The 11,327-nt window shown below is 48.5% G+C and overlaps 1 protein-coding gene across 1 annotated transcript in view; it reads right to left on the reverse strand.

Moving 5' to 3' along the window:
• The window catches only part of LOC137767163 (FERM and PDZ domain-containing protein 2-like), a 61,564-nt gene extending 51,879 nt beyond the window's left edge, over window positions 1–9,685 (reverse strand). Inside the window, exons 1-4 of the mRNA XM_068547891.1 lie at window positions 9,562–9,685; window positions 7,764–7,921; window positions 3,655–3,676; window positions 1,255–1,409 (exon numbers count right to left, since the gene is read on the reverse strand). Of these exons, the coding sequence (XP_068403992.1) occupies window positions 1,255–1,409; window positions 3,655–3,676; window positions 7,764–7,921; window positions 9,562–9,685 (459 nt within the window). The remainder of the gene's footprint in view (window positions 1–1,254; window positions 1,410–3,654; window positions 3,677–7,763; window positions 7,922–9,561) is intronic.
• Window positions 9,686–11,327: the final 1,642 nt, after the last annotated feature.

An 11,327-nucleotide genomic window follows, 5' to 3' on the forward strand; every position in this document is an offset into this window, starting at 1 on the left:
ATTTCCCGATGGCAATGCTGCAGATCATCACAATGTCCATCAGGGGACAATGACATATCAATGGATGGTAGACTCTAGCGTCCTTCGAATACATGGACCTCCTCCGTCCCCACCAAATCCTCTGGCTCAACGAACAGGAGCGACATGTTTACACGCCAAGAGAGAAGGGGTCCAAGAAGGAGGACAGGATGGGAGAGGCATTTTCTTTTATTTTTTTTTTCTCTCTTTTTCTTTTTCTTTTTTTTTGGCCACCCGCACAGCTTTCCGGATCTTAGTTCCCTGACCAGAGATCGAACCTGTGCCCCCTGCAGTGGAAGCACAGAATCCTAACCACTGGACCGCTAGGGAATTCCTGGGAGAGGCCTTTTCTGATTGACTGCGGGCAGCACCTCCACAGCCATCCCCTCCTCTCCATCCGCATGGCCCCTGTCTCAGTTCTCCAACACGCCACTGGACAAGCGCAGTGCTGCCCAGCAAACACCTCACTTGCCTCACCCGAGTCCCAGCTCTGTCCTGGACTCAAGGGGGACCAAGGCTGGTGCAATTCCTGCTCTGGAGCTCCCTGTGGGGTCAGGTTGAGGCTGTCTCCTCCTGAGACCACCTCCTTACTCGGCTTGTCCCCCATCCTTCCATCACTCCCTCTCCTGGGAGTACTTCCCCAATAACTAACCTGCACAAGAATGCCCGCCTCTGGCTTTGCTTCAAGGAAACCCAGCCTAAGCCAAATGCTCACTATGTGCCAGACCCCTTGCTAGGCACTGGCGAGTGCAAAGGGCAGCAAGCAGCACCGTGTGACAAGCACAGCAAGGGGACCCTCTGCAGGTACAAGATGGCAGAGGGGAGGGAGCGGCCAGGGACGATGTAGACAAAGTCAGGGAAGGCTTCTCGTGCAAGGCCTAGAGCTGAATTTTGATAAGCTAACTCATGGGTCATAAACACGACTGTTTTTATGAAAAGAGGCTCTTTCAAAGATCTCAAGGGTCTTAGCCACATTAGAAATCTAGGTTCACTCAAAGGTCTTCACAAGCACTGCCCGATAGAACTGCAGTAACAGGAATGTTCTAGATCTGTCCTGTCCACTATGGTCCTCGCCAGCTACAAGGGGCTACTGAGCACTTAAGTGTGGTCGGTGTGACTGAGGAACTGAATGTTTTATTTCCTTTCAATGAACTATGACTTAGCTCATTTGAACTTCAACAGCCACACGTGGCTAGCGAGTGGCCCCTGGCTTGGAAAGCGCAGATCTACACTGACCTTGGAGATGGTGCCCAGAACCAAGCCGACCAGCTGTCTGACGTGGAGACTGGCAGAGGCTGGGTGGACAGCCACTTCTTCCCAATGAATCCGACAAGCTTCCAGGATGGACTGCAGCGGTAGCCGCCTGCCAGGCTGGTCTTCGCACATGGTCAGCAGAATGGAGTGCAGGGGCTCGCAGAGCTGCAGGGGCTGGAGAGTGGGGCAGCCACGTGAGAAGCCTCCAGAGCCGCAGCCCCTGAGGCCAGTGCCTTGTCAGGTGTGCCATGGAGACAACTAAGAACGGATGTTCTCATTAACTAGGTAGATGCTCACTCCTGGGGAGTTTAGGGAGGCTGAACGGCTATATCACTGAGGCCACAAAATGCGGAGCAATTATCTCTGCATCAGCTGTGTGTAGTTTGCTGCTTTCTAATCTGCAACGTCCTTCGGGGCGCGGGGAGCCCAGACACATCCTTGAAATGCCTACAAAAAATAGGTGCTTAACAAAACGGATTTCTGCCTATGCCAAGCACCCAGATCAAACCAGGTCAGCCTTTAACTCACATTCACCTGGCCAGCTTGACATTTTCTCTAATTATTTAGGTGGCTCTCACTGTGCCTTTCCACTAGAGTGTGAGCTCCAGGACCACAGGGACTGTGGCTTTTTCACTTTGGAATCTCCGGTGGTCAGTGTAAGGTCAATAATCATTGATTGAACTTTATGTCACATGTACACATCAAGCAAAAGAAAAAATAGTTATCTTATTAAACACTTCCCTCACGTATTTGAATGACCATCCTTTATATAGGGAAGGTCTCAAATTCATACTCACTCTCAGGTGTTTTCTCACCCTCACCCATACTGTAAGTTACTTTCCAGATGAAGACTGCACTACCATTTCCTGCCACGGAGCATGAGTTGTGAATGCCTATCTTCATGTGTAACCAGGCTACTGAGTCCCACACTCATATAGCACATCCGAGGACCTCTTATGTGCCGGGACTGCGTGGCTACTTGCAGTATAAGGTGGGAGACAGTCCCAGCCTTCAAGAGGTGTAAAGTCTAATGAGGAAGATGGCCACTTAAAGAGACAAGGACAGTACAGGGTGATAAGGGCTTTGGTCTCAGAAACATAAGACATGGTCATAACACAGAGGAAGGGGCCTAACCCAGTCTGGGGAGGGAGGAGGGAGCTGGGGAAAGAATTTGAACTAAATCTCAAAAAGCACACTGGGGCTGGCCAGGAGAAAGGCTGGGGAGTGAGCCGCAGACAGAGGGAGCAGTGTGGGCGAATGTTGGCATGTGTCTAGAAGGAAGGAGGCTATGGGCAGGACCAGGCCCAGGGCAAAAGGACAACGCAGGGCCCCTTGGTCAAAATTGTTAAGAACTTTAATGCAGAGCACTGAATCAAGTGGGGAGCCCTTTTAAGTGCAGGGCCCTGTGCTATTACACAGACCACACGCCCACTAAGCCATCCCTGATTATGGCAGAGTATCAGAGAGGAACCAGGGTCACAGGTAGGAACCAATTCTGGGCTCCAGGTATGCTCTGCTGAGAAGTGGAATGCAACCCCGTGGGGAGTGGGGAGCTGTGAAAGATTCCACAGGAGAGGGACATGGGCAGGTCCCTTTTCAGAAGGAGCCGGAAACACTGGGATGTTTAATTGGAGAGGGCAAGGGTGAGATGGAAGGAAGGAAGGAAGGAGGTTAGGAAGGAAGGAAAGGGTGGGAGGGAGGAAAGAAACAAGGCAAACAGGCTGGACAGAGTTCTCCAGTGTATGTTCTTGTTACACTGGTTTCTACGGAATTCTTAGTGTCAGATGAAAATTTACCCATACACACAAACACACACATACGCATCCTGTAGTCAAAAATTTTGTAAAATGCTATGATAAAATTTAAAAGTTTCTGTGCTTTAAGCCTTCTCAGAGTCTTTAATAAACTACTCTGACAAATCTTCAAGAAGAAGACATCGTAGGGACATTTTTCCAAATCAATTGAGCACAGAACCCTTTTTCATGGAAGCATCTCACTTCAGGAAGGGCTGCTTTAAAGCCTTTTTTATAAATTGGTATCTTCAGTATCTATAAAATTCTCTAGCTTCCTACTTCCTCTGGACTGGAGTGGCAAATAAGTTCTTATCGTGCTTGCCAATCCCAAATTGTGTCTGCCTGGAGTGCCAAGTTGAGTAGGATTCTGAGGTTCTTTCTGTACGCAGCAGGAGCAGCTCTTTAATCGACTGGTAATCCTTCCTAGAACCTAGGAGTGCAGAGTGGTGGCACATAGCTCAACAGATGTGGTCCCTGCCCTGGGAAAAAACTAAATAAATCCAAAGACATGACCTGGCAAGACTTTGAATATCTTGTTCACAGACCTGATTTGGTGGAATGTGAAACCCTGCTGACCAGTAGAGGGTCATTCCCAAAGAATAGACGTGCATCTGCCCAAGAGAAAAAGCACATGATTAGATTTGTCACCTCTGTTATTCCATGGTCCTGTAAACAAGATACAATTCATTTCCACATGTGGCAGACACTGTTGGCTGGCTAGCCGAACAACCATCTGCAACTCCCTTAAACTTTGCTGCATCCTACTCTAGAGGCTGAAAGTCTCAGTGACCATGACGCTCAATTTTTGTGAAAGATGTGAAGTAAGTCTGTTAGGGGGCTTCTGAAAAAGTTTGTTCTTTACTGTCAACAGGAACACATGTGGCTGGTCCCATCCTTTCTCCCCTGTTTCTGTCTTGAACACTGATGTGATACATGGAATCATGGCAGCCATCTTATGACCATGAGGCAATAAGCATAAAGACAAAAAGTCAACAGCTAAGGAGGATAGATTGGAAATATACAGCCTAGATCCTTGATGACATTTACCAAGCTTCTGACCAATCTCTTAACTTCTTGTTACATAAATAACTATATGTATGGTTCCAGCAGCTGTATTTTAGGCTTTCTGTTTCTTGTAGCCAAAACTGTCTCTACATGACACACTATGGTTCAGCCTGATTAAAAAGCATCATATGTTGTCAGAAAGCAACATGGTATAACAGAAGAGCATTATCTGACTTCCCTGAGCTTCAGTTTCGTCATCTTTAAAGTGAATATTCTGCCTAAAAACTTCTGAGGATTGAGTAAAGAGGACCTGGACACGGTAATAATAATATTCATTATTGTTTTTATTATTATTAGTCAGAGAGCACTTATAACAGACTAAGCCTTTCTCTAAGTCTTTTACTTATATTAATTTATTTAGTCCTCACCACCATCCTGTGAAGTATGTATTTAATTTTCCCCATTTCACAGAGGAGGAAACTAAAGCAAAGACAAGTTAGGGAATTTTCCCAAATAAGGCCTAAAGCCTAAACTTGATCCCAGGCACCAGAGCCCCTGCCTTGAGCCACTTGGCTTTGTCACCTCTGGATCATACTAAATCCTCAATAAATGTTTATTATTATTATTATTATCATTACTATTATTATTAGGCTTCTATTATAACTGACAAGGTGCATTTCCCTTAAGATTTTTCTCTTCATGAAATGATTTCTGGGACTTTGAAAGGGAGACGTTGAATTCACAAAGCATGATATGTAAAAAAGTATCGTTACTTGAGCAATCTACTGAGTTTAGTGCAAGTGGGTTTTGTTTTGGTTTTTACATTTTTAGGTCAAGGGCATGTGTCCAATTCACATGTGCCAATTAGTCCTCTTCTTGGTCCGAAACTGTACACCTAAACCAGCTAACCACTCCTCTGATAAAAGGTTAGACACCTGCAGGGAAGTTCACCAGCTGCACCCTCATTTCCAGAGAACTGACCCTGAGAATGGCTGCCTGAGCACTGCCAGAGGCACCGTCCACACCTGGGAACTCACCTGGATTCCAAGGGCTCTATCTTAAAGTGTCCCAGCTCAGGGCCTAAGGCTGCAATGACAACAGGCCTCATCCCAAATCCCAAATACAGCCCACTGGTAGTTGCTGCCTTGGAGAAGGGTGGTGAGAAGGATTCTGAAGGCAACTCCTGGCTCAGTGTGAAAGAACATCATGATAGATTGGTAATGTCTGCCATGATCCCGGGATGGGATGATGGTGGCATGAGTGCCTTATAGTTAGAGACCTGCCCACACCTTCCACCTGCACCTAGAACTAACACTCCAAGCAGTGGGGGAAACATCTCAGTGTGCTGGGTAGAGCTGAATGTTGCCCTGAGGAGAGGGGTCAGAGTACATCCTCTTAACCTCAGAAAGGGCCCAGGGCTGTGGGAGGATTCTGAGCACATCCTCCCTTGAGACTACTTTCCTGATTGTCTACCCCACCTCCCACAGGACCCAAGCCAAACTGGATGAAGACAGGAGACCCTGATGAATGGAGGAGAACAGCAGTTAATAGAACTGTGTGGTAGGGATGCTGTAAGAGAGAGAATGGCCAGGTAACCTTGCATCCTGGCCTAACAAATAAGGCTGAAGGCCAGTGGTTTCTTCTCCTTAAGCCACACTCCCATATGCCACGTCTAGGGAATTAAACCACCAACAAAAATTGCTGTTTGGTCCATTAAGGACTCAGTCCCTGCCCACACTGACCCTCTCCCAGCTCAAACTCACCCTTTCCTTCCTGGCTCAGATTCTCAGCAACACACTTCCCTAGTTCTTAGCTCAGCCTATTCCTTGAGCCTTGGAACTCTGAGAACCCTCCCTCCTCTCCATGGAGGAACATGTGCAGAGAGAGAAGGATGTTCTTCTCCAGCTTGGCTCAGCTCCAGGATGCTCTGAGCAAAGGAGTGACTAGATCTTCAGAAGACACTCAGCAGAGGCCAAGCTGCAGTCAGGAGGGTGATGTCTGTCCCTCACCAGTGAGTGTTGGGAAGGATGGGGAAGGACCGCAGGAGCACTCAAGATCTGTCTTAGCTTAGGTCCTGGAGAAAGCAGAGCCTGAAGCAAGGATTCAGTGTGACATTTAATTCAGGAGCAGTAAGCCCAGGGCAATGAGGGTGAGGAGAAAAGGGGGAGGGAGGCAAGGACAGATGTGATGTGTGGGGTCACTATGCTGGCCACTTCCTTGTAACAAGCGACAAAGCACAGCAGGAAGCACAGCAGACTAAGCCTTGGCACTCAGAACTTCCCTGGAAGGCTAGCAAGACTTTCCTAAAAGCAGTTCATGAAGAAAGGAAGAAGGGAGAATTTATCTTCTCCTTCCCCTCCCATCTCCCACTTCCCATTGGTGGAGTTTCACTCCATAGGAAACTAGCTCCCCTGCACTTTCAGGTTTCATCAGCAGGCCCCTCTAGTGTTTGCTCAGAAAGTCAGATCGCACAGCTCAGGATGTGTCATCTTAGCTGAGTTCAGAGTGTAGGAGGCAACTTGGTGTGGGTGGAGCAGCACCCAAGAGACCCAAATAGGGACAATCTGAGAGGCACTCAAGTCTGTGTCCAGCACAGGAGTCCAGGGATTCACCCCTGGAATCTGGCAGTGTAGGAAAGGGTTCAGGGGCCTGGAGTGCTGGGGCAACTGCCAGTGGGGTGACAGAGCCCAGGCCACTGCAAAGGTGACTCTCATGTTTTTGCCATGGTGATCTGATTTGGAGACAAACCAGTCAGACATGGGCCCAAACTAGACAAACCTGGAAGCCACTAAGGTCCTATTCTCCAAGCCCAAAGGAAAAGCAGCTCCCATTCCAGGATGCCTCCTGAGAGGAGCGGAAATTCCAGATTTGCCCTTTTCCCATGAAAGGGAAAGGAACAGAACTCAGTGATTAAACACACACTATGCCCTGCCCAGCACTGTGTGCCTGCCTGACATCATTCTTTCCTTAGAAATGCTTCTTTTTAAAATTGAAGATCATGTTTAACTAGAACGTTTTGCTATTCAGAAGCAAAACACATCCATGGAAAAACAAAAATCACCACTGATGTTGCCATCCAGAAATAATCACTCGAGACATATTTTTAGAACTCTGGGCATGTGTATGTGCGTGCGCACGTGTATGTGTACCCAACTAGGATCACGTTGTACATGTATATATTTAATTTCTTTTCAGGTCATTAAGTTTCTACAGCTTAATTTTAATGCTGTCTTGTTTCATGTCCACTCTCACTGGAGATTTAGCTTGTTTCCAGTTTGTCACTAATGTCAACAATACAGCAATAAACATCACTGCAGCCAAATCAATCTTTACTCATGCCTTGGGATACATTCCAGTTGAGGACTTGTTGGGCTCTTTTTACCGTTTTGCTACATGCTGCTGAACCATTTATCTACAACTTTTCCAAACTTCTTTTTGAGTATTTCTAATAAGCTGATTTATTAGGTCATATTAACCCCACTTTACAGACATAGATCTTGGAGCTCAGAGAAGTTGACTTGTCCTCATCTAAGAGCTAATAAATTACTGGCAAGAAAGCCTGGGAATAAAATTCTTTAACTCCATTCTGCTTCAGTGTTCCTCGGGGCTGAGCTGGGAGCTGGGGATGACCTAGGAACAGGCGTTTCCCAGAGGACAGGCCCAGGGGTGCTGCAGAGACACCACGTGCCTTACCTGAGATGCATCAGGCTGCTCGTCATCACTCTGTCCCTGTAGCAGTTCAGGGGCCTTGAAAGGAGCCGCCTCTATATGAGAAACATGGTCTTGGAAGGAGAGACTTCCAGTCGCAGAAAGCAAGACTGACCAGGGGCAGACCACATAGTCCGAGGAATCTGAAACCAAGGCAGCGACGCGGGTGTAGAGATAGGGCTGCCATCTGGAGGACCATCTGTGGGACTGTGCCCGGCAGGCGCCTTGCAAACCCCCCTCTAGGATGAACTGTGAGCAAGACCCGGGGAAACATGTAATGGAAGGCATTCAACCCTGACGTATGCAGGCATAGGAGCATGTGTCATGAAAGGTGGCTGCAGCGGTAGCTGGGAAACTAGCAGCTGCATCCAAATTCACAGGTGGCCCAAGAGTCTCAAGGTAAAAGGTAAAGAGAGATCAGATCCACCTGGAAATTAGCACAAGTCTGAGTTCTCTGGAGCCAGTTCAGGGACCAAGGTAGCTGGTCTTCTGGATGTACTATAGCTGTTTATCAGAACCTCCAGGGCGAGGAAGAGGGAGTGAAGACTCAGGAAGAAGATGCAGCTGAAGGGACAGGTGCACAGCCTCCCTTCATCTCCCCACGCGGGGACCCTCACCCTGACTGCGCATGTGTCATCTCCCGCATGGGGAGCCTCCACGGCCGGCTGGCAGCCCCCAAGCACGTGTGACTTCGGAGCTGACATCTGAGTGTGGGCAGTCAGTGTTTGTTCCAGTTATGAATTTAATGCCTCGAATCTCCAAATCCGTCTTTCAAGACCTGCTCCCTCCCTTAAGCATCTTTTACGGCGAGCGCGATGTGCAGTTTTCTCAGTAGAGGGCGCTGGAAAGACATTGCGGGAGGCGGGCTCTCCTGCTGTTTCGAGGGGCGTGGGGGAGCGGTCACCGGTTTGTGCGTAAGAGTGACACTCTGCTCCTACGCACATCCCTGGGCCACCCCTCGGGCCGACCTTGTCAAGTGACCATCTTCTCGCGACCCGGTCTACACAGACTCGGCGGGCTCCAGGCCTCCTGCCGGCACTAGGTCCCGGGGCTGTGGCTCACCTGCTCCCGCCCCCACCCAGAGGGTCACCTGTAGGCAAGTGCCTGTGCCTAGCTTGTCCGGTGACTGCAGACGGCTATGTCCAGGCAAAGCAGAGAACTTTGCCATCATCGTGGGCTACAAGCACAGCTCCTCCAGCCGATCTGAACCCCAACCTGGGGAGGGGGCTTCCCTTCAAATTTTGTCCCTCACTGGGTACTACCCTCAATCCTAGGGGGCCATGTCGAGTTTTCTTATATCTGACAGTTACTTTTCTATCGGAGTTAAATAATTCTTTATATTAACCTCCCCTGTTTAGACCACTGAGTGTGTGGGTTCTGTCCCCTGATGGGACACTAGCTGTTGCAGCATCTTGCAGGGGACCATTTTGGGGGTGCCAGCCATCCCGATAGCTGCCCCCTGCCTCCTGTCTCTGATTCTGCCCAGACTGCCCAGGTGTTGGGAGAGGCCCACAGAGCTGCAGCCGCTCTCTCCCTAGACACCATGCCCAGAAAAGTTGCAATACCAAGGCAAAAGAACTCTCTTCCAACTCTGCAGCATGCCATGGGTCCAAGAGACAGAGCTGCCCTCCCAGAGCAGCTCCATGGGCGGGTGTCCTTTGCCTACTCATTCTAATACCTCGGACGGATGACAGATCAATAAGCAGCACCCAGAAATGTGTTTGTTTGGGAAGCTTCACATTCAGCTCCCTGTGACTCAGCTGCCCCAGTCACACACTCTTACCACCACGGAGGTCTTCCAGGAGCCGCTCAGCAGCCAGGGACAAGAGGGACCAGATCTCCTCTTCAGACAGAGCTTCGCCCCGGACCTGCAGGGCACTGGCCAGAGTCACAGAGGCCGGGCTCATGCCTGGAAAGACACACGTGTGGCAGAGCCCTTGCAGTGTCCAGGAGCATGTCTGGACCAGCACTGGCCATGCCAGCCCATGCATGGTCCAGCCCACTCTGCAGCACACCAGCCCCATGTTTTATCGCTTGTGTCCCCAGGGCTGGGTGCAGGGCCAGGCACACAGGAGAAGCTAAAGGAATGTTCATTGGGGGCTGGCTGGGTTCGGCTGGTTCTCAGTGAATGAGCACATAAATAAATAAACTCCCAGTTAAGTGTTAAGTCAATAAATGAACGAATGAACAAACAAACCATGAGAATGGTTCCCTCTGAGCTGGGCATGTGCTGTCACAGAGAGCTTCCTTGTCTGGGGAATGTCTCTCGCCTGCTGCCCTCTCTGTCTGGGAAAGTGGGTAAACAACCTTTTTTGCCTCCCAGACATGATTCATGTCTTTTCCTCTCTGGCTGCCACAAGCAGAGTTGGATTTGGTGCCAGAACCAGCCCTGTCTCTAATGATCACCAACACCTGCCTGAAGGGCAAGAATCAGTAGAAGGAATAGTAAGCCCTGTGTTTTGAAAAGGTGCAGATTCACAGGAAAGCACGTGACTGATCTGCTGGAGAAGAAGGTGAGAAAGGCTGGTCTTCTCTTCCCTCTCTTCTTAGAAGCTCTCTTTAAACTAAAGCTGACGTTTAAATGTCTGCCCCCTGACAAAGCTGCCACCCACTAATCTCCAGCATGGAGAGCCCCAGGTGCAGTGGCAGCAGGAAGAGGCCAGGCAGGCTTTTCCTAATCCATTTGCGTCACTGATCTTTTCTATAGCCGGAGCTCCGAGGGCGGGTGTGCTGAGTTGGGGACAGGGTGGGGAGCACATTATGGCCCAGCCATCCCTCCGTCCAACATGCTAATCCAAGCTCTCCACTCGCCAGCTGCTCAGCTCCCTCCACGCGCCTCCAAGACCAGCCTCCTGCAGCCTGATTCCCAGGAGAAAGAGCCTGGCTCTTCCATCTGTCCCCTGAGGGTGAGAAGGGCACTGCAGCAGAACCTAGACACTTTCTGTATATGATATTATTTACCACAAGGAGTCTGTGAAGAGGGACTGTTGATCCCATTTACAGGCAGGAAAGCAGTCCAAGGGAACCCAGGTAAACAATGATGGAATCAAAGCTGTAATCCAGGCCCTCACTTGTCTTTCTTTTCTTTTTTCTTCCTCCTACTTCCTCTTTCAAACTTTTCTTGATAGGCATTCTCATTCTGACACATTTTTCTAAATCTTTATAACCACAATGAAACACTGCCTAGTAAAGAAAAAACAATGGGACAAGATTATGATTCTCAAATAGGAAATGAAATCTCTGAATCTCGAAATGAAGTATCTCTCAAAAAATATGAAATGTGATTTTTTTTCTAGCTATTTTATGACTAGAAAAAATTTCATTAAATGTATAGAAAGGCTGGAATAGTTAGTTAATACCATCATTTCAATATAGTAATTGAATGGAAGAAGGACAGCCTTTTCAACAAATAGTACTGGATCCATCATGAAAAAAACTCACACCTTACACAAAAATTAACTTAAAATGGATTATAGATTAATGTACAACATAAAGCTGTAAGTTTTTAGAAAAAATAAGAGACAATATTTGGATCTAGGACTAGGCAAT

This window comes from Eschrichtius robustus, chromosome 7, assembly GCF_028021215.1.
Source record: "Eschrichtius robustus isolate mEscRob2 chromosome 7, mEscRob2.pri, whole genome shotgun sequence".
In the NCBI taxonomy this organism is placed as follows: domain Eukaryota; kingdom Metazoa; phylum Chordata; class Mammalia; order Artiodactyla; family Eschrichtiidae; genus Eschrichtius; species Eschrichtius robustus.